Source organism: Myodes glareolus, chromosome 18 (assembly GCF_982192425.1).
Source record: "Myodes glareolus chromosome 18, mMyoGla1.1, whole genome shotgun sequence".
Classification (NCBI taxonomy): Eukaryota; Metazoa; Chordata; class Mammalia; order Rodentia; family Cricetidae; genus Myodes; species Myodes glareolus.
This window is the reverse complement of record NC_142043.1, coordinates 63,628,702-63,652,458: the sequence shown is the minus strand read 5'-3', so window position 1 is coordinate 63,652,458 and position 23,757 is coordinate 63,628,702. Positions and strand designations below refer to the sequence as shown.

Below are 23,757 nucleotides of genomic sequence, written 5' to 3'. Positions count from 1 at the left end.
CATCTGAAAGCTCACCGTTTAGGCTAGGCTCAGCAGCCAGCAAGCTCCTGTGATCTGCCCTGGCCTGCAGCTCCAGTATTAGGGTTTCTGTATGGGTGGGTACTTGAACTCAGGTCTTCTGTTTTCACAGCTGCTCTTATTCACCAAGCATCTACTGGGGCTGGTCTGGGACATAACATGGAAAGTAGGCAGAGCTGGGTGACACCTCTCTCTAACCACTATAAGCTAAGTCATCTCATCATATACATGTTGAATGTCTTAAGACCAGTTTTGGAGGCCACTGCTGAACATTACAGAAAGCTATGCAAAGTTTCTTTATTGATGCTGTGTTCAGTTGATCCCCTGCTGTTCTGCGGTGTGTGCAGAGTTCAAATCAAAGCAATAGACCACGACATCACTGGTCATTCCTGTAAAATAAGGCCTGGCCCAGATCACATCCTCATCTGCCCTGAAGGTAGGTCTGCTCCAGCACCAATGCCATGCCTGTTTCCCTAGGATGTACATGCTGCTCTGCTTGACCTGGACTGAGCCCCTCACCACAAGTGGCTAAGAGTACAGAGCAATCTGCCCCACAATAGCAAGCAACTACGTGTGAGCCATAAAGTACTCCACCTGGAGAGCCCAAAGCAATGGAGGCAGGTCCTGCCCATCCTGCCCGCAGGCCTCCCTAGAGATCTGCAGAGACGGCACCGTGGGCACTGACTGACGGACGCGGTGCTGCAGGTCAGTGTACCCTTCAATGTGAAGGTGCTTCCATGCAGCTCTGAAGAATCATTAGCTAGGTTAACACCATGGGTGCCCCTGCAGTCAAGAGGCTGTGCTCAGTGACAAAGATGGTTGTGGAGCTAGCGGTGGGGACTGAGCTGCCATGATCTCCCTTCTTATGGATGAACCGGCAGGAGGAAGAAGAGAGAACGACCCATGAAGCCTCAGGGCTGAGAGCTGTGCCAAGTCCAAGATCAGCAACTAAGGGCTGATTGCCCCAGGCACGCCTTTTTGGTCTGTTCTGGGGACGCTGGGAGGGGGCTCCTTTGTCGTTTCTTCTTCAACTGCTGCAGTCTCTCTTCCTTCTTCTTCAGATAGGAGGTCATGTTGTCGAAGGTGGCCTTGTAGAGGCTGCGGAAACCCTCATCTGCACCAACAGTGCCTATGACAAGGACAGAACAGACGCCAGGTGAAGTGACTTGGAACACGGCCCAGCACCATTTCCTCTCACAGGATCGCCTCCGACACCTCACAGACCTCGAGGAGGCCCACATGCTCCTACCACCTGGGATCCATAGTCGGGCTGGACCACAGAATGTGGGAAGGGAAGGGTGGAAGTGGAAGGAGACAAGGTCTTGGCTGACATCTTGTCTGCATCTTCCTGTTCATTTACTAACAAAGTCCTGAACAGGGGGTAGCACAGAAGTGAGGCCTGAATCTTCCAACCACCTACTGAGTAGGGGACAGACACTGCCCAAGGGGAACCTGAGACCAGTCAGTGTCAGTCAACACCAGTGGGTGGTAGGCAGTCTACAGAGCCCACTGGAATGACAGCAGGGGGTGGTGTGGCTCTGGGTGGTGTCGGCACGTAGCACACCCCGAGGACAGTCAGCATTGCAGGCCAGAGAGTGCCCCACGTCACCCTACCTTGAGGTGGATGTGGTTCCCTGACCTCTAGCAGCCAAGGCCACTGCTCAGGATACTCAGGCTAGCATAGTTCTCCTCCACCTCTCCATCCATCCATGCCCCCAATCTGTGTGTGGAATATCTTAGACATGAAGCCAGGCCCAGGTAACCCTCAACAGAAGCAGACTGGGCAAAGCCCAGCACAGGCCAGAGGGCAGCACAGGCAGAGAATAAGGAACTGCAGTGGGAGGCCAGCAAGATGGCTCAGAACCAGCTGCCATCCCTGACAACCTGAGTTTCACCTCACAGGAAGAAAGATTTTTGAAGAGGTTGTCTCTGGGACACAACAATTTTATCCTTAAAAGGCTAGTCAGGAATTCCCAGGGTGACCAGCCCGGGTCCACCCTGAAGTCCTAATGCAGACTCAGACTGGGTCAGAGGACACTAACCCTTTCTCACTTTGTCCTGGCAACTCGTATGTCAACTCAATATAAGTTAGAGTCATTCTGAAAGAAGGGAATCTTAACTGAGAAAGTGCCCACTAGACTGCCCTGTGGCGAGTGAACCTGCAGGCAGGCTTCAGAGGGCATTTAGCTCACAGCTGGTACAAACACCCCTGAAATCAAGTTTTAGGTCAGATCCTGTAGACTTTAGAAACACTAACTTCTAATAAGAATTAGCTTTGCAAGATCTTTTCTAAGTAATTGTTTCATAAAAGGCTGAGTCTGGGTGGTCCTGTCTGAATGACCATTCTCTGTCCAGTAAATAAAACAGTGGACACCTGGAAGCTCCACCCCAACCAGGACACATGACCCCCACAGCCTCAATGCTTCTCATTGAACCTGCAGCAGTGCATCTTCCTGTTAGCATGTTAACCAGCCTGCATCTGCTCTGGCTGTGAAGCCCCTTCGCTTCCTGCTGTCTTATCTGCATTACAGACCTAACCGAGTTCTCACCTTCCAGCATGGCCCAGTTTTCACGGAGATGGCTGCCAAGTCTCTGGGACACAGCATCTTCAGGAACAGCCTGCAGGTGACAAGTAAGCAGGGTCGAGACCAAAACCAGAGCCCAGAGATGGCAGGGAGAGCCTTAGCAGGGCCCATCCTCAGGCACAGGCTCCTTATCTCCAAGGCTAGTCATATAAACCCTTCAGCCCCAGGAGGTGAGCACAGGAAGCTGCAAGAGCTCCAGGTGCTGTCCCACCTCACCCATGGCCTCATGGGATTGGCGGGGACGTCCCCACACACACGAAGGGTACACCCACATCAGGCCTAGTGCTGGCTTTACTAGTATGGGTTGGTGTGTCAGCCTGCCCAACTCCACCCCACCCCACAGCAGGCTCAGTACATGGAGATCTCACCTGCCACCGTTCACCCACAGGCCTCCAGAGCACGAGGGGAGCGTCCCGACAGTCCTGCAGAACCCACAGCCCCCGAGTCTCCTCAAAGACGACATCCCACACTCGATGAGGGAAAGTCAGCTGCTGTCTGAACACCAGCTGTTGTCTGCTGGCATCAAGCTGGAAGATGAAGACCACAGGAACGCTTTCCAGGAGAGAGAGACTGGTCACCACTGCAACCCCAGGCCCACGGTAGCATTCCACACAACACAGCCTAGCACCAGGCCTGCCTCTACCACCCTGTAGACTCTGAGCCAGAGCCAACTGAGTCACCCAAACTCTGTAAAATGATACATGCTTGCTGTCTCGAGTTCTGGAGCAACTTGGGGTTTTTTTGTTTGCTTTTTCCCAAAACAGGATTTCTCTGTATAGCCCTGGCTATCCTGGAACTCTCTTCGTAGACCAGGCTGCTTCTGAGTGCTGGGATTAAAAGCCAACTACCAAGAACTAACAAATACAGGACAAAGAGTGAAACGGTTGCCCTACCCTAAGTGTATATGCGTGGGTAGCAACCCCTTTGGTGGTCAAACCACCCTTCCACATGGGTAGCCTAAGACCAGGAGAAACACAGATGTTTGTTTACATTACAATTCATAACAGTAGCAAAATCATAGTTCAGAAGTAGCATTAAGATTGAGAATCACTGACTAAAAGAGAGGCCAGCCTCTTCTCCAACCTATGTTCTCATTTCTAAGGAGAGCTAAGAGCTATCATAGGAGAAAATGCAGAGCACTAGAGGTTTACCCTGGCATTGAGAAGGGGCAGAAGGTCCCCACTCGATTACACCCTGCTGCTCAATCTGCTCTGTGGTGCCAACTCTCGGACAGATTCCAGCAGGATCAGTTCTGAGAGGAACTGGCCTGTGGAATCTCCTGCAACTGTTCCATCATGGATACGAGCTCCCAGCTACCCTTTAGATAATTAAGTACAAAGGGCAGATCAGAGGACCCCAGCCCGCCTCCCTAAAGAGTACTCGGCAGAGTTAACAGTCACCACATTTTCATCACTTGAAGACACAGCCACAGGCCATGACAGTAAAACTTCTCATCTTACCACTCACACAGAAGCACCACATAGCTCTCTTGTCCCCAGAATGCAATCCTAGATGCGGCCAATCCCTGCAAGAAAAAGAAGCCGCTTAACCAGGCTCTGCTGACAGGTCACCTATGCCCTTCTCATGTCATCAGAGGGGAAGGCCACCGGCATCATAGTTCCCTCATAGTGTCAAAGCATGTGTGACCCTGGCTCTCCCTGCAGGTCTGTGACTGTCTCCAGAGCAACAGAACAGGTGGGAAAGCAGGGACTGTAATCAGAGACAACTGTCCTATGGGCTTCCATGCTTCCCAAACAAGAGGTGATACACACAGAAGTTTCTAGAAGTCCCAAGTTTCACAATGTGTGGGAAAAAGCACCTGCTGTTCAATGGCTGGCCTGGCAGACACCATGTCACCCAATTTTATGACAGATAGCTATGAAACCCAGGAATATCCCTGATGCCAGAGGAAGCATGGATACAGCAGGTGCCAAGAGGCACTTATGAGCACAGAATGCTGGGGTACCCTCCCCCCCCACACACTCAAAACATAGGTAAAGCTCTATGCCAACACTCTTTCATGTCCATGTGTGTCTGGAGGCCTCCCTGTGAGGTGAGATGTGAATTACTTTCCATCAGGTGATCACATGCCTTCAAAACAAAGTCAGACACTGACAGCAAGGCAATGCTTCTCACAGATGACTTCCCACAATCAGAGCAATAGGAGGTGCTCAGCTCCAGTACCAGAGTTGAGCATGGAATTACCTTGTGGCCTTGATGCTCTGCAGGCTCCTGTAGGCTGGCCAGGTCACAGCATTGCAGCTGGCAGCCACTTCTATACTCCCAGAGTCTCAGGGTGCCATCCTGTGCACAGACAAAAGGGCTCATGTGGCCTGTCCCGGAATCAAGAAAGGCTGGGGGAAGAGAGTGGAAACACAGGACACCAAGCATGGCTGCGTGTGGTCAGCATCCCCACTGACATCTGGGGCTCACTCCCTTATGTCTCAGCAGAGTACCAACAGCTAACCAATTAGGCAATGGAGCACCTAGGAAAGCCTCTGTGAAGACAGGCCAATCAAGACATACAGCCCGTGGCACAAGGGACAAAGGAGCCAATATGGCCAGACTCCCCTGCTAATCCACTTACAATGTCCACTGTGCTGGGACCAGGCAGGTGAACACACATGTGCACACAAACCATATATACAGCTGTGAAGGAGGGGAGCACTCAGAGCCAGGAAGAAGCTCCCTCTAGTGGCACCCTAGCTAGGAACAAGAGGCTGGGGGGCTATTTTCTTCTGAACAGCACTGACCACCCCAGGAAACACAGCACTTACCCCAGATGAGGAAAGCAGCAGCTCAGGGTGACTGGGCACAACAAAGATGCGGCTCACAAACCTGTGGGAAGCAAAGATAAGTCACAAGGAATGTCTCAGAAAAGAAAAACACTGCAGACCCAACCCATCCCAGCAGGTCTGAGAACATGGCTGGGCACTTTTGATCCCCAACATTCTATCTGGACCAAGGGTGGCAGGGCCCAGTTCTGCTGGAGCGCTGTAAGACATGCAGCTCCTCACGGGGACATTACCTCACTCTGCCCCACACACCTGCCTCCATTCAAGGTCAGCACAGGAAGGAGAGAAACCACACTACTTTGCAGCCAAAGCAGACCCCAAGGGAGCTCTATGTGGCCAGTCCAGTACTGGTGACTCAAGGAACCCAACCGAAGGCGTCTATCCACCAATCTCAGCCTAGCTCCACAGCCTCTAAATGCACAGGACATTGAAACCACTCTGCCACCAGAAGTGCACCTGCACATGCTGGCTCTCCAGGAATTCCCACATCTACTCTGCAGTCCTTCTGGCCAGGAACATGTATGTCTCTAGCACCTGCCAAGCAGCAAGGTTGCTCTTCTACCAGCTCTTAACGGAAACCGTGTTATCATTCATAAGACCCAGGACTCCTATGACATGCTGGGCCGGATGGCTCCCTCCATCCCCATCACCCATCACACCAACAGCAAGCCCCCACCCTGACTCAGGCCTGACTTGCAGCTGGTCTTTGACTAACAGCTGCCATCTCTTAGGATGCCTAGTTCTAGTCTTAGGTCATCCAAGAGGAATAAACTGTGGATTCTACAAGCCAAGTCACCCCCAGTTCTTAGCAGGTAAGTGGGAACTAGTCCCCACAAGCTGAACTAAACAGATATCATCACAGAAGGCCACAGAGGGGTCCAATCTCTGGCAATGCAGAAATCTAAAAGCTAACAGGAATTGTTCATTCTGAAGTCGTGGTATTCAAGTGACAGAGGGTAGAGGGGAAACCCCCTAAGGAAGCAGGCAGCATCAAGCATAAAGCAAGGAAGAGGAGCAGAGGGCAACCTCCCAAGCACCATTCTTGTACCAAGAGTGCATTCCAGCTGGGCAGATGGTCAGAATTCACCAAGTCCACCGAGATGCAGTGACGAGGACATGACTGAGGGTAACAAAAACTCAAGACCTGGAGTATGGGACAAGTAGAAGTCCAAACCAAATTTCACCAGTCTTCTCTCCAAGGCAAACTTTTGCACCCCACTTAAGCAGCCAAGAGCCCGCTCAGAACGGAATTTCAGTCCTTCAGGTTTCCTACTGTCTGCAATAATGCTCTTTCCGTTCTCAACAGCGCACTACTCAAGGCCTCCCGGCTGGGGCTCCTACCAGGAGAGCACAGGTGCAGATAGGCCTAGGGACCCAGTCATTTAGCTCCCAACAGATCAAGTGCCTAAAGGATGTTCCTCAGACTCCTCCTGACTACCTGCAGCCACCAGGCACTGGTCACCAGGCCCAGAAAGAGTTTTCAATGTGAGACTGTAGGAAAAGGGCTGAGGAGCAACAGCCCCGGAGGTAAGCTCAGAGAAACTGCTTCACACAGCCTACAGCCCTAGATGCCCACAGCTGTCACAACTGAGGCATGGGCCCAGGAGGGCTTTCTGAGTCTCAGGTAGCTCTTAGCATGGAGCCCCTAAGTCTACCAACAGATACCAGAGTTCTGGCCCACCCTCATTGTCAGACCCAGACTTCTCTGACTGAGGAGGGGACAGGATCACACTTACTCTGTGTGTCCCAGGCAGAAAGCCTCGATATTGTGCGGAGCAGCAGCCCAGCTGACCCGGATCTTCTCATCCCGGTCCGCAGTGAGCACAAACAGGTCATCAGGACTCATGGCCTACATCACCAGGGGTCAGTAGAAGAAGAGCCACTCACTGGGTGGCCTTGCAAAGTACCATGAGAATGCTTGGATTTTGAAGGCCCCTTTCAGGGAGCTGCAGTGCAGCTTGGAAGAGCAATGGGAACTGTCAGCCCAGTTCACATTACTTAGCTTAAATGAGGGCCAGAGCCACACTTCTATACACGGAAACCAACTCCAATGCCACTCACCCATACCCGCTGCACCCCTCCCCTCTCCACACTGTACAGCAGCACCAGAGTCATGCCAGGCACTGCACACAGCCTTTGATTCCACCCCACTTCAGTCTGTCCCAGTTCTACAGGCTGGAGGCCAGGGCCCTGGCTACAGCAGACAGTGTTGTATGCCTCCCACCGCCACCACATACCACATCTAGCAGCATGGAGAGGTGTCCAAGTTCCAGCCTGCCACATCCATCAGGCTCTGAGACCGAGAAGGAGTAGACATCTCCAGACTTATCAGCCACCAAGAGCCGATCCTCTGAGGCTGTGAAAGTCAGAGCAGTGCACCTCCGCACTACAGTCCTGCAGAACCAGAGAGGTGAGCAGGTTAGTGCCCAAAGTCAGCACAGACCTCCACCTACCCTCGAGCCAGAGAGAAGGCCCTCAACTTAAAACAGTCAAATACTCTGACTTTACCACAGTGCAAAGGTGTACCCACACACCCAGCTCACTTGTAGTGAACACTTGACTGAATAATCACTGGGACTGTAAAGCAAGCCTTTCCCTTCCCTTACACGGCTTTGCTCAGCTGTGGTTCTGAACACATTTGAAAGGTAGAGGTAGTCTCAGATGCTCCACTGGGGTAGTTGGTGCATGGTTTTATTAAAGATTTCATTTCATTATGTGTGTGAATGTTTTATTTGTCTGTGCACATGCATTCATGGTGCCCTCAGAGGTCAGAAGAAGGTGTCAGATCTCCTGTTACTAGAGTAATAGACTGCTGTGAGTCACCATGTGGGTTCTGGGAATCAAACCCAGGACCTCTGGAAGAGCAGCCAGTACTCTTAACCCACTGAGCCATCACTCAGTGCATTTTTAACCTAACCGTAGTTCTGATTTAGGTCAGTAGCACCCACTCTATATGTGGACTCAGTGTCTGCACCACAGAAGGCGGTGCTCACAACATAAAGCCAATGTCCTCAACCTATTAAACTTTTATAATTCCCTCTCAAAAAAAAAAAAAAAAAAGACATAAGAACTCTGAGTTTGAGGTCAGTGAGTTTCGGGACAGTCAGGGCTACATACAAAGAAACCCTGTCCCCCCCCACCACCACCAAAAAAAACCACTAAAACTAAAAGGCATGCTGGCAAACACCTGTAATCCCAGCTCCTGGAGGCTAAGAAAGGAGGACCGAAGCTCCAGGCCTGTCTCATGAGTACTTGCTATAAAATACACCGGCTTTGCTGCGCATTTGAAAAGCTCATAATAAAATGCTGAGGAAACTGTTCCCTACCCCTCTGCTGCTCAGATGAAGGAGACAGGGTCAGCTATGCTACAAAGCATAAGCTCTCTGGAGTCCAAGCCTTGAGTCCCCCTAACCAGCAGGCCCACCAGGCTCTACCCAACCCACCACCTGTGATCCTGCTGCTAGGCCTGTGTCTAGAGTCAGGAAGCTCACAGGTACTATCAGGATGCTGTGCCCCTCATACTCAGAGCAGTGTGGGCCACGGGCAATACAGGACAACTATGGGACACCTCAATCCCCAGTAGAAGTTACAGGGACAGCGTGGTGCACCACCTAAGTGTCAAATTCAACTCATTCACAGCAATCCTTGGTCCAGGTACCACAAGTACCAGCTGCAAACCGATTCAGTTAAGAGGTAGTGCTGTGAGAGCTCCTTTGGCTATAACTAAGATAAACTGCCCATGTGGGCGTGGTTTCTTATGCTATAAATGCAGCTGTATGTAAAGTGTGTGCTTCTGGCTCTCACTTCCAGCTGCTAGACTCTGTTCCTGTTCCCCCTTCATGCAGAGGACTGTGATCTAGGACAGTGATCTGTGACTCTCCCCTAAATAAATAACCCTTGATTATACGTAATTCTGAACTAGTGTGGAATTATTTTGTAAATTCCGCCATCATCTGGCGCCCTAACATGAGGTCCAGTCTACACTTTTTGGGATCGGCACTGACTCCCACCTGCAGCTCTAGCCAGCCCTCAGATGCAGCAGGCTGCCTCACAGAGCTTCCCGGCTCACGACCCACACTGCCTCTCTGTGTGTTACACACCAGCTCACACACTGCTGCCTGCAGTCCCTGCGATGCACACAGTTAGCAACTCGCACTGACGAAAAACTTTCGATTTTCTCTCAGAATCATTTGGTCGCCTTAATAACTGATCTTAATTTGTTAAAGCGTATTTTTCAATCCCTAAGTAAACAATTCGTGTTGTTCACTACTGCTAGCGTCTCTTGACCATGTGGCTGCAACTGCGACACCTGCTGGCCAAAAATGATTATTACACCTACTCCAATTCATTGTAATTGCCTTATGACGTGTGAGATCTGAAAAACTACAAAAAAAAAATGACTGATAACATCCATGAGTTCAATAACTATTTTGCTTATGCTATGGAAGGTATTCTGTAAGGTTTATGTGATATTCCTTCTATATCCCTTTATTTGTTTCTAGGAATTAGCCTTGTTTTCAATATTATCTCATTAAAAAAATGGTTCAATACTATGGAGAGGGATAGCATCAATTTGACAAAATTATCTGAATTTGTGTTGTTGAATTTAACTACAGGAATCTGTTGAAAAGTTATGATATGTCTAAAGATGAGACATTATCTTTACTGGACAAGTTTCATACCTTAGAATCCTCAGTGAGGACATTAGAACAGAACACTGGACAGGAGATTCAGACTTTTAAAAAGGCAGTGGTAAAAATAATTGAAAAGATTGAGGAATTTATTGAAACTGATGAGCAGGGACAGAGGTATAAGGACAGGATTTAGCTTTATCAGTATGTGCCAGACCCAGGGATGACTTACAGAGTTTCAACTACATATCCGGTAATTTCCTCAGAAAGACCATCTGGCACAAAGTACCCTAAGGTAGCCAAAGAATATGCATAGAAACTAATATGTATGAGAGAAATAAAACAAGTGATATTTTTTTTTATGGGCTATATTCAACATTTGTCAGGGAAATGGTGAAAACGTGGGCTTCAAGCACGAAGGCAACCCCAAACAATTGGCTTCAATTAATCTCAGTGGTCCTAGAAAGTGGACCTCAGCAGCTTTGGGAGTGTTATTGGAGAGAAGAGGCAAAAAACTTTAGAGCAACAGGGGAAAGCAAAAGGATTTGAGACTTCCCAAGATCAAATTCTTGGTGAGGGTCATTACTCTGATCCTCAGGAACAGGCTCACTATGACAAATGCGCCTTGTTCCTCTGCAGCTTTAAATGCTTGGGGCAAAATTCAGGAACAAGGAAAGAGGATTGAGTCATATGTTAGGATTAAACAGGGCCAGAGAGAACCCTTTACTGACCTCTTACAAAGATTAACTAAGACTGTACAATTAGGAGTGACAGACCCTGAAGCTAGACTAATTGAATCCTTGGCTTTTGAAAATGCCAACTTAGAATGTAAGAAGCTCCTTGGGCTTTTAAAGGTTAGATCAGCACCCACAAATGAATGGATCTTGCATACAGTGAATGTTGAAACATTTGACTAGAGTACTGAAGCTTGGGTAGGACAAGTGATTTCCAATGGTATGAGGAGACACCAAAATGCCAAATGTTTTAACTGTGGAAGAATAGGACATCTAAGAAGGTACTGTCGACAAGTAATTCCTAGGAAAAATGTCTCCTCTAGGAATGGTAAGAATAGGAGAACTCAGCCTTCTGGTATATGTAGTAGGTGGAGCAAATGCGGACATTGGACTAATGAATGCAGATCAACAAGAGACAAACAAGGCAACCCAATACCACCAGGAAACTCCTTGGGGGAGGGGCCTCTCGCAGGCCCTGATATCAAACAAGGTCCTGTCATTCCCAGTCACTGTGAAGAACATGTCTCACCAGGAAAATTAAATAATCCAGTGTGTACTGTTAAAAAAAAAATACTGTTCTGGATACTGGAATGGACTTGGAGGATGAGTCAAAAAACTCTAGTAAGAAATAGGAAACATATATACTGGAAAACTTATATAAATGATCAAAGACCAAAGCTAAGAGTATGTATTAATGACACTGTAATGTAGGAATTACTAGACACAGGTGCAGAAGTGACTATCATTCCTCCAAAATCTTGGCATCCAGATTGGCCTCTTCAAGAGGCAGATATTCAATTCCTAGGAACTGGAACCCTATCTCAAGGAAAACAAAGCACGAGATAGGTTGAATGCATAAGCCCAGAAGGACAGAAAGGAAGGCTGAGGCCACATGTAGCTAATATTACAGTAAATTTATGGGGTTGTGACCTATTGCAGCAACGGAATACCCAGGTTAACATTCCTGCAGCCCCCAAAACTCATGTTTCAGGGAAGAATATTATAAGATGATGATGATGATGCTAATAATATAATAATAATAAAGGTCACCAGCCATTTAGGCTGTACATGAACGCAAAACAAGTAGTTTTGGCCTTGCCTTTAAAATGGTCAAATGAGAAACCTATATGGGTTAAACAATGGCCTTTAAAGGAAGACAAACTGTAGGCTTTAGAAAGGCTGATCCAGAAGCAACTAGATGCTCATCATATTGAAGAATTAACCAGCCCTTGGAATTCCCCTGTACTTGTTGTTAAAAAGAAATCTGGAAAATGGAGAATGGTGGCAGACCTAAGAGCTGTCAACAAGGTAATTCAGCCTACGGGCCCTCTACAATCTGAAATTACTTTGCCTTCCCTCTTACCTAAATGATGGCCTCTTATAGTTATTGATTTAAAAGACTGCTTTTCACTATACCTTTACAAGAAAAGGACAGAGAAAAATTTGCCTTTACAGTGTCTACTTATAATAATTCTCAGCCTATTAGGAGATATCTATGGACCATCCTTCCATAGGGAATGCTCAATAGCCCCACCTTGTGGCAATCTTTTGTGAATCACTCATTGGAAATAATATGTAAACAATTTCATAAATCTACAATTTATTATTACATGGATTACATTTTACTACCTGATTCAAATGTAGATACTTTAGAAAGAATGTTTGAAGAAGTAAAGAAAATTTTTGCCTAAATGGGGATTAGAAATTTCTTCTGAAAAAATACAAAGAGGAAATGCTGTCAATTTCCCAGGTTATCAAATAGGTTTACAGAAAATTAGAACACACACAGGTCTGCCAGGTTGTCTAGCACAAGGTAATGCAGAAATTGACCCATTACTAATTGGAAGTGTGCTAAAGGCCTAAGAATTTCATAAAAATCATCGTGTCAATAGCAAAATTTTAAAGAAAGTTTTCTATTACATGGCAACAAGCTAAGGAGATTATAAAGAGATGTCCTACTTGCTCTTTCTATAACCAAACACTATTACCTGCAGGGAGTAACCCAAAGGGTACTCAAAGGAATGAGATCTGGCAGATGGATGTGTTCCACTTTGCAGATTTTGGAAAATTAAAACATGTACACCACACTATTGACACTTATTCAGGTTTTCAATGGGCAACTGCCTTGAGCTCAGAAAACACTGATTCAGTAATCACACATTTATTAGAAGTTATGGCCATCATAGGTATACCTGCACAAATAAAGACAGATAGTGGTCCAGCATATGTCTCAAAGAAAATGAAACAGTTTTTGATGATAATATAAAACATATTACAGGTATATCAAACAATCCTACAGGTCAGGCAGTTACAGAAAGATCAAACTGAACTATGAAGGATATGTTAAACAAACAGAAAGGGATGGAAAATATTCCCAGAAATAGATTACATAATGACCTTTTTAATATTTATTCATTTATTATGCATACAATATCTACCTACATGTGTGCCTGCAGGCCAGAGAGGGCACCAGATCTCATCACAGATGGTTGTGAGCCACCATATGGTTGCTGGGAAATGAACTCAAGACCTTTGGAAGAGCAGGCAATGCTCTTAACCACTGAGCCTTCTCTCCAGCCCCCTACATAATGCTTTATCAATCTTGAATTTTCTTAACACTAATGAGAAAGGAACAACAGCAGCAGAGAGACATTGGATAATAGAAAAGTCTTCTGAATTACATCAGCCAGTGTATTGATGTGTTGACCTCACAATGGAAACTAGGAGATGTGCTACGTTGGGGAAGGGGTTTTGCTCTTGTTTCCACAGAAGAAAAGTTATAATACCATCAAAATTAATACATTCGGTTTGAAAAAGAGAAATCTCTTGAGAAAGAGAAATGACTCATTTCTCAGCTCATCCACAGAGGTGATAACCATACAGATGCTAAGAAAATCTCATAAGGATTGGGGCAGGGTTTTGTTCTTGTCTTTGCAGGAAAAATACTCATCTTCAAAAAATTCAAGAGACCCTAGACATCAATATGCCTAAAAAGAAAAGATAATTATCTAGATAGGATCACAAAGCAAAGAGAATTATGATTTTATCTGAGGGTAAGAATCTCGGAACATAAACTAGAATATTCATGATTCACTTAAAAATCAAAGCTGGCTTTGGAGTTGGACGACGGCTCTATCCTTCTGTAAATCCATGCATGTTTTTATTTATTTATTTATTTATTTTATTTATTTATTATGTATACAATATTCTGTCTGTGTGTATGCCTGCAGGCCAGAAGAGAGCACCAGACCCCATTACAGATGGTTGTGAGCCACCATGTGGTTGCTGGGAATTGAACTCAGGACCTTTGGAAGAGCAGGCAATGCTCTTAACCTCTGAGCCATCTCTCCAACCCCCCATGCATGTTTTTAAAACAAAAGTTCAGAGTTTCTGTCTCATGTCAGGAGCCGTGGTATTGGACAGAAAGAAAAGAGAATTTAGAAAAAAAATTACTTTTTGTCATACCTATTTTTGTCTCTATCGTACTTTTCATTGAATATACATCTATATAAATAATGTTTAAGTTTAACACAATGAACAATGAATTTTCCTGCAGTAATCTTTGAAGTTTCCATGAAGATGGAGTCCCACAACAATTCTACCTGGTTGGTATGACATCATGATGCTGATAGTGCTACTATAAGATCTGCTCAAGATGGTCCAACTTGGTTAGCTGAAATGGTACACCTTTTTAAAACATTCTGGCCAGAACTCCAAATAGGAACCTCAGAAAAAAACCTATCAAATACCCAGAGACTATTTGTAATTATACCAAAACAGTAATCTTGGAACTTAATCATCATTTTACTTTTACAGGATCCCACAGAAAGAACTTGGCTCCAAGACAGCAGGAAGCAATTCTAGAAGACAACGTCCCCTCTCCCAACAAAGTTTGTCTTCACTGTTAGGGACCATTTAGGGGATGATTATTACTTGTATAGGGTTGGGGATTGGGGTGGAAATTATGTAGGTCAAGAGATCTCAAAAAAAGGGGGGGATTGAATGGGATTAGTGTGAACTTACACTAATAATAATAGTGAGTAAAACAGTAAAACTTATGAGCTATTATTTATGAACAATTTACATTGGTATAGTTTTTTGCATATTGATACAAGTTCAAATTATATTTGCTATTTGTTTACAATATTTGTACACCTATGCAAAGTTATTTTGTAATATTGTATGCATGCATGTTTTTAAGACATTTTGTATATTGATACAGTTTTAGGATATATTTACCATATTGCATTATGTATTTCTACCTCTGATCAAGATATTTATACATTGTTTACATATTGAGGTCATTTGTCCTCCTTTACTGCAGTTGTTTAAAGAGTGTTTAATATTCTGATATGAAGTCTTAATCTTTAAGTTATATAGGTATTTATTATAGGTCAATAGTTACTCATGTTTGTTATACTTCTAGTCAGACTAATTAGGTTCTTTAGGTACACAGAGATTGTATTCTGCATAAATAGGTAACCTTAAACCACTTCAAAGATCTGTAGAACATGGCATTTAAATAACCTAGGATTCTGTTGATGTGAGACACAATTGTTCCTGGCAGCACCAATCTATTCTCAAGAGAATGTTGAGCACCAAAGACACTCCACTTGGGAGTTTGTTTTCTTCTTGGCATAACTGGCCTTTAGGAAGGAACTGCCCAAGCTGACAAAGTGCACAATGTCCAGACTGGACAAGCAGGATACAAGAAAAACGTCTGTCAAATCTTGCCAAGACAGGGTAAGATGATTTTGAAAAATTCCCTCCCTCCAAAAATGGTCTGTCAGTTACTCTAGGCCTTAGCCAAAGTTGGTTGCTTCAATATTGCAAATGAGACTTTGGGTGAACTGTTCAGCCAACCAGTTGTCTCTGTCATCTACTACACATTTTGGAAGCTGCTTGAATGCACTTACTGCCTACTCAAGTAATATTATCTCCTTTCTGAGGTCTTCAATGGGGTTGAAGATTAGACAATCATAGTTACTGTCCTCTTAGGATCTAGTGAAGCCATTTCCAATACAAGACTTAGACTCCTAAAGATAGAATGTTTGTTAAAACATTAGGATATGTTCCTTGCTTAATACTGTTTATGCTGGTTGTAATTCTAACTTTATACTTAATATCTATTCCAAGTGTACATAGCTTTGTATTGGGTTTGGAACTCTCTTAGTTAAACAAAAGGGGGAAGTGCTGTGGGAGCTCCTTTGGTCAATAGCCTTTAAGTTAAGATACCAGCTCACTTGGGCATGGTCTCTTATACTATAATGCAGCTGTAAAGCATGCGCTCGCTCTCTTGTTTCTGGCTCTCACTTCTAGCTGCTAGACTTTGTTCCTGTCCCTCATTCGTGCAGAGGACTGTGATCTAGGACAGTGATCTGTGACTCTAAATAAATAAATAACCCTTTATTATATGTAATTCTGAACTAGTGTGGGATTATTTTGTAACTTCCACCATCAAGGCAGTGGTTACACTTCACTCCTCTCCCACACTAGGGGACAGCCCCCCCATAACTACAGACCATATTCTTCTGCATCCACCATTCTCTAGTGCATACTCTAACACTGCTCGCTGCAGTGCACGGACCCTCATCACAGAAGCCCTGCTCTCCTTTGTTGACTAAGCACAGGCAGTAAGCATTGCTGAGGAAGAACAGGCCCCACACCCTCACAGAAGGCTGACTGTTTGTGGACCTGAAACAGAACCTGAAGCATGAGGATAGCGTTCCACATAGACAAAAGGAAGAAAGGGGAAGGACTCAGCTGCCATGCTGCTCCTCCTCTCATCAGTGCAGCTGCAGGGTGGGTGCTCCAGAGGGTACAATGGAGAACAAGAGAAAGACAATTAGGTGCCAGGGCCATTGCCTCAAAACAAATGCTCTGAGTCACCTGGCAATGGGGACTATGCTAATGGGTTCAATGAGCAACTGTGCCAAGCACAAGCTTTGCACAATGACAAGACAAACCACCAATGGTAATACATGAGGGCCCCAGGATCCCATATGCCCCAAACCAGATTCCTGTAGGAGTCCTCCCATGCCCACTGCTGCTACTCAGCTCCAGGCAGAAATGTCCATGCTGTAACACCAGGCTCAGACTGTACCACAGAGGCAACTCTGGGAAGGTGTCTGCTGTGGGTAGCAAGCTTGGAATTAGGGTCCCAGTCAGGTCACCAGACAGGACAGTGCGCTGGGCAGGTCACTCCAGGAACTGTGGTAGTAATCCCATTGAACCCCAGTCTATGTCATGGCAAGCGCTGGGCTCTTCCCTAGTCTTCTGGTCTCGGGGTTTAAGGTCAAAAGCCCCACAGAACAGAGAGTACTCTTCTCTCTGGTGGGTTCCAGGGGAGGGGAAACAAGCTGGTCTCTGTCAAAGCATCACACTGACGAACCCAGAAGCTCCCATTTACATAAGGCATGGTCCCAAGCCAGCCTTTAGAGACACAGTGCTCAGGTCCCACCAGGCACCAAAGGTACCAAGTGTCATGGCTGTCTGACTATAGCTCTGCCAAATCCACATCCCCAGCAGCCCGGACAGAGCAAACTCAGCCTCTTTGTGTGTGCTGTTATTGTTTTCTGAAGAATACTTTCTGGATTGACGTGACTTCACACGCAAGATTGCTCATTCATAAAGTCACACGTCAGAGTTCTGCTTGTCTCTTCACCTTTAGCTGGCAACCATGACCATTACCAAGTAGCCTACTGTAGTACATTTCTAAACTACACCTGAAAAAGATTCAGTGTCACCTACAATGCTCCCATATTAAGACTGAAGGCAGAAGATGGGGTGGTGGTGGTGCACACTTTTACCCCAGCAGTCAGGAGGCACAGGCAGAAGGATCTCTGAATTTGAAGTCAGCCTGTTCTACAGATGAGTTCCAGGACAGCTAAGGGCTACACAGAGAAATTCTGTCCTGAGAAAAAAGGAAAAGAAAGAGGGAGAGAAAAGGAGAGAGAGAGAGAGAGAGAGAGAGAGAGAGAGCGAGAGAGAGAGAGCGCGCGCAAGAGAATGAAGGCAGCAGCTGGATAGTACCCAAGGTGGTTTCAGCCAGGGAGTCCCAAAGAAGCCTGGGGCCCCCAGTGGTATGTGGTATACACAGACTCAAGTTCATGCAACTGCTGGAACCAGGTTGCATGTCAGGGGTCTAAAGGGTGGTGCCCCTCAAGGGAGCAGGTTCGTCAGATCCCATGGAGATCTATGCCCACAAAGTGAAAAGGCACCAGACCGTAGTGTGGCAGCCTCCAATGTGATGATGGGGAGTGAGCAATTCCCACTCTCCTCCTGCACCTTGATCAAACCACCTCCCCTACTCTTCCCTTCCTCACGCTCATCCGCCCCCCAATCCCCGCTGTCAGAGAAAGTAAGGACTTTACCTTACCCTACTAACTTCATGAACTCAAATTCAAAAGGAGTTGTTTTCTCAATTTTTATTTTTCTAAAGAGCTCTTACAACTAAGAAAAAAAAATTTAAAAAGTCCTCCCACTGAAAAAATGTGAAAGTCAAAAGGAAGTTCACGAAACACAAGTGACTATCCAGTGTGCGGACAACCGTACTGCACTACCTTACTTACAGGCAGTGAGATTAGCAGTCAGAGATCTGTCCATCCGAGTTAAAGATCTGAGAATACTGCATAATAAGAAACACACAGGAAAGAGCTCAGTTGTTAAAGAGAACTTGCTGCTCTTGCAGAAGGACCTGGGCTCTCAGCACCCACAGCTCACGATCATTTCTAACTCCAGTTCCAAGGGCTCTTCAGGCACCATGCACACACTCAATGTACATACAGGCACGCGTGCGCGCGCGCAAAAACAGTATTTTCAAAAAATTTTTTACACAATGAAATCCAACACCTTACACCTGCTAGTGAAGCACATGCTGGCCCTAAGGGGAACACAGAAACAGATACAGCGCCTTTGGAGGCGCTCTGGGACTGCAGTCTAAACGACAAGTACAGCCTCTTACCTGCAACATATATTGGTAACGTGTACAGATTTACTCACAGATGCACTCCCCATGCCTGCAGCCTGCATTCCCAGATGCCATCTTCTACATAGCAACTACATCTCTTTCTCCCACACACCTTCATCCTAGAAGGACCCCTTTGTCACATCCCCTAGCTGTGCTGTTGGCCTGCTGCAGGACCTAAAAAGAAGGGTCAGAGAGCTATCTGAGCCTACATCTCCTGCTGCAAGTGCAGTCCACAGCTCAGAAGCACTACAACCACGTAAGCTTATCTGAATCGTACACTGGGGGCTAAGGGTATGGTCCAGCAGGGGAACATGTTCTGAGCACAACGGGCTCTACACACAGAACCTAACAAACAGATCACAGATCATCCCATTCAAGGCTGGTACATTGGAGCCTATGCTGCCATGGTGACCAGGTCATTCTTGTGCCTACATCTGCACTGCCAGAGTCTTTACTCTACAGAAGGGTCATCATCACATTCTTTTAAAGATCTGTGTGCATATCTGTGGACTCCTGTATGTGAATATAAATATGTGCATACCACAGCACACATGAAGGTCAGCACTCCATGCCTTCACTTTGTTTGAGGATGTCCTATTGTTTGTCCCTGTGTACTTCCTTCCCATCTTGCTGGAGGAGTGCTGTGGCTACAGATGCATGAATCCAGCATTAAGTTTGTTTCAGAATAAAGACACTTGCTGCCCAAGCTAGATGACCTGAATTCTATTCCAGGACCCCATGGCAGAAGGAGAAATGATTCAAGTACATATATAGGTATACATATGTAGGTGCGCGCGCGCGCACACACACACACACACACCCCGGCACACACAAATAAGTAAATTTAAGAAAGAAAGCCAACTTCCTGCTGGTGAATCATCTGTCTGTGGGAAGGCCTGAGGAAGCCTGGTACAGGAGTGTCCTTTCATTTAATTTGTTCTGTTTCTAAACAGTGTATATCTATTATCCAGCTGAGAAGCAAAAGCATACACACTGCCATCTAAAGATAGGTAGTGACACAAGCCTCTATTATTAAGCTGACGGGAAGAGGGCAGAATGGATTTTCTTCCTATTCCCTGTTGTTTGTTTTCTGTTGGTTTTGGTTTTTTGAAATAGGGTTTCTCTGTGTAGCCTGACTGTCCTGGAACTCACTCTGTAGAACAGGCTGGCCTTAAACCCATAGAGATCCACCTGCCTCTGCCTCCTCTGACCAGAATTAAAGGCATGGGCCACCACCTGGCATGTTCTTTCTTTTGATACCACCTTGTTTTTTCCCCTCATCTCTCAGAAAACAGGATGACCTAGCTGGGTGATGGAGGCGCACCCCTTTAATCCCAGCACTCAGGAGGCAGAGGCAGGTGGATCTCTGTGAGTTCAAGACCAGTCTGGTCTACAAAGTGAGTTCTAGGACAGGCTCTAAAGATACACAAAAGTAAGAAAAAAATAAAGGAAGGAAGGAAGGAAGGAAAACAGGATGACCTAAAAATGTCAACGCTCAGCTTAAGTCCCTAAATGTTAGTAGTTCAAATGCTGCTCCACAGCCTCCCTGACTGGGTGAATGCATGAGTCCCTCAGGCTCCTGTGCTTGAGTGGCTTATCCACATCAATGGTGTGGCTCTAGAGGCTATGGACCCTTCAAGAGATAGGGCCTAGCTGGCAGACCTGAGAGACACTAGCCAGCCCTGCTTTCTGAATCCTAACATACCAACAGATATGTGAACACTGTGAGCTCTGCCCACCAAACCTTTCCCATCATCGGAATTAGAGGGTTGTTGGAGTCAACAAAAACGTAATCTGCCCAGCACTGTGTGCCATCCCCTTCCACTCTCGGGAACAAGGTGGCACTGAGAAGAGCAGCATCTCAGGAAACACAGATTCACAGTCTCCTCCTCCTCCTCACCATCACCATACCTCCCCCATATCCACGGGCCCATCTCTCTCCCTGCACCTCGCCTTCAGAAATGACAGTTACAGTTTGAGAGAAGTGATGCAGGGTATTTATGGACCTGCTGGAAGAGAGGACCAGAACACCCATCTATACTTCTGCCCAGCTGCTGGCCTCACCCCACATCTAGTCTGTCCTTTATCTTCTCATCAGACACAAAAGGATGAACCCCTAGCTCACAAATGTGCAACGCCCACCTCCACCTACCCAAAGCCCCAGTGCTCTCGGAATATAAGCTAACAGTCCTACTCCTGCCGGGCATGAGGCTACAGCAACGTGGAAAGGATGGCACAGTGGCACAGAGTACAGACACTACAGCCATAGGGGCATCTACACAGCCTGGCTCTGCCTTTCCAAGTCAATGGCCTGAAACTGGCTGCTTTACAGCCCACATCACCCAATGTGGGAGAACGGGCCCACAACACCCTCACATGCTGTTAGGATTCAGTCAGTTAATACATAAAGCTCTGAAATCAGGGTCTCACACATAGCTGAGACTTCATGTTAGCTGCTTATTACAACGGTTACTGTCACTACTGATCATGACATGCAAATACAAGGAGTGCATAGGACATCTTAATGACTCAATGTTAGCATTTCATACCTGACACTCAGACATTGCCATGGTTTTGTACGGAAAAGAATCAGACGCTTACTGTCATCAGTTAAAGCAAAATAGCTGCCAGACTTGGAGAAGGTGGACGCCAGAATCGTGTCGCTCCCCTTGTCTACGGGCTGTCCATTCTCCCTGAAGAAGGGCAGGGGAAGAAAGAAAAACAATTAGGGTCACCTGAGCTGCCAGGCTTGTCCAATCTAACAGAGGTAGAAAATGCTTAGTCAAGCAGTTCATGTAGTCAGCGCATGATGAAAGACTAAGGGGAAGTTTAAAGAACGGCTTAAATTTTACAAGCTGTGAAACCTAACTCAACAGGATCTCTCTGCAAACAAGCTAACATCCATTGCAGGCTGGAAGGACCCTTAGCGATCACACAGCCTAACCTTCATAGGCATGGACTAATCCAAGGCTAGAGGCAGGGACCTGCGACATTAATAAACTGAGTCACAAGACCAAGCTACCACACAGAACAATCACGCTGCTGCAGACCTTTCAATCAGTTAATTTCCCACGTCTGCCTGCAATGCATTTGAAATGGTCACTATTACTTTAAGGGGCCAGTGACAAAAATGATTACTAAAGACACTAAGAGTATTTGGGAAGGTCCTAAGTTATTCCCACATTTCTAATGTTACCACAACTAGGTAACAGAAACTACAACTTGGACGAGCCAGCAATTCCTGCGTGGCTTACTGGTCTCACCACTCAAACCACCAGTGAGCCCGATTCCCCACCATCTCACCCTTTATCTTCTGGGGCGGACTTCTCTGCAGCACTGCAGTCATACCTGAAGACGCGGTCATCGTCACTAGGGGGAAGAAACAATGAGAACTGATTAACACACAGGATCGATTCTTCTTACTCTTGGACAAAAACACCTCATCATCACTGAATTATGGACCTTCTCCAAGACAGAGAAGAGCCAAGAACTGTCTGGCATCTGCTTAATCTCCTAATGAGCTGCATCATGAACAGTCAGCATGGTTCTGTTCCCAATCAGTTCAGCCTGGCATGGAGGTGCACGCCTGGAATCAATCTAACCTTCCTTCAGGCACCAAGATGCTGACTCTAAGAAATTATGTTCTGATATTGTTTTCAACTGGGCTCTGCTCCCAAATTCAAAACAGCTGAGGTTGTCCTTGCACGGTTCAGAAACATGTCTCACCTGCTGGGTTAAAAAAAAAACAACAAACAAACCATGAACCTCAGGCACCTACTTATAGGAATCACCCACTTTCCCTATTGGAACCTAAGCTCCCTTCCGTTGCTTTGACCCGGTACCCTAGCACATTAATGCACCTTTTACTATTGATGTGGCTGCACCAAAGGCTTTTCCAATTAAACACTGAGTGAAGAAAGAAATGTCATTTTCCAAGTCTGAAACCCTTGTTGGTCACTAGCATCGCCCCAAGATACAAACTGTGGAACACTCCTAATCTTCAAATGTCAAAGTACCAAAACTAAATGGGAAAAGTAAAAGAAGCCAAAACGGCCTGCCACGGATTCCTTGGCTCCTGGGTCATAACTACATGCTCAACACGGACTGATTTATGAATCCTTTAACCGAGCACTACGGATACATACATAAAGTCGGAAATAACATAAAGCAAAACCAGTAATATGAAGGACCTCTAGGGAGATGCCCACTTCAGGTTCTGCGTGCATCCTGGGTTTGGGAGGCGTCGGGTTAAGGGCCTAAAAATTCTGAAGAGCAACCAGAGCCGGGTTGCTGGGCACAGACACGGGAGAGGAAGCACGTTCTGCGCTCAGTGAGAGCCCGCTGAATTCGCCAATACATGCCCCTCAACAGGGAGGTTCCAAGTAGGTCAGCCTCGAACACTAGGACCCGAAGTCTGGTCTACGCGACACCCACGTGATACAACCCTCCCGACGACGCGCAGGCGCCACTGAGTCCGGAAGTGTTCCGACTCTGAACGGAGAAGAGCGCCCCGAGCCGCCGTGCAGGTCGTGGGGTGCTGGGTTGGCGAGAGGGAACTCCGAAGGCAAGGACTCCGGGAGAAGGTCTCACAGGGGATAGCGGTGATCCGGCCCCGCGGTGGGCCGGCCGCCCTCGGCCCAAGCCTCTCACCTGCTCGCAGTGGAGATGGCCAAGAACCGGCTGCCGCCCCGCACCACCAGCGTTTGTCCGCACAGCGCCAGCCCCGCGGAGCTCGCCATGGGCCCGCCCGCGGCCTTCGCACACGTGCGACGCACAGCGCTCTTCCTGCTGGCGCTGGCTAGTGACGTCACTCGGCGCCGCGCGTAGGGCGTGCCTGCCTGGAGCATGCGCATACCGAGTGGTCTCCTTTGCGCTGAGTACTCCCGGGCGCTAGGGCTAGACTCGGTTAACACGTGCCCCGAATGTGCCTCTCGTATTGATTGATTAGCTTTTCCTGCCGTCAGCTTCGGTGGTTGTAAAGCTTCCTCTTGGACAGAGCCTGGTACCCACTAGGTAAAAAGCTGC

At 46.7% G+C, this 23,757-nt stretch overlaps 1 protein-coding gene across 1 annotated transcript; it reads right to left on the bottom strand.

Annotated features, from left to right (window-relative positions):
* Positions 1-284: 284 nt before the first annotated feature.
* Wdr4 (WDR4 tRNA N7-guanosine methyltransferase non-catalytic subunit) lies at positions 285-23,535 on the bottom strand. The gene is made up of 11 exons (XM_048451290.3): positions 23,383-23,535; positions 22,036-22,101; positions 21,282-21,425; positions 7,636-7,792; positions 7,135-7,247; positions 5,381-5,441; positions 4,809-4,907; positions 4,064-4,128; positions 2,972-3,155; positions 2,568-2,637; positions 285-1,147 (listed from the first exon to the last, which is right to left on the bottom strand). Exons 1-11 carry the CDS (start codon positions 23,469-23,471, stop codon positions 960-962), a joined length of 1,236 nt encoding a protein of 411 aa, XP_048307247.3. The 5' UTR covers positions 23,472-23,535; the 3' UTR covers positions 285-959.
* Between the last annotated feature and the right edge of the window lie 222 nt (positions 23,536-23,757).

Bases quoted from the DNA above. Each gene is read 5' to 3' on its own strand.
- Wdr4 (XM_048451290.3), bottom strand. From the start codon at position 23,471: ATGGCGAGCTCCGCGGGGCTGGCGCTGTGCGGACAAACGCTGGTGGTG. The intron at 4,908-5,380 runs GTAAGTGCTGTG...GTCTGTGCACAG, and splicing joins TGCTGCTTTCCTCATCTGGG to GATGGCACCCTGAGACTCTG. The intron at 1,148-2,567 runs GTGAGAACTCGG...TCCTTGTCATAG, and splicing joins AAACTGGGCCATGCTGGAAG to GCACTGTTGGTGCAGATGAG.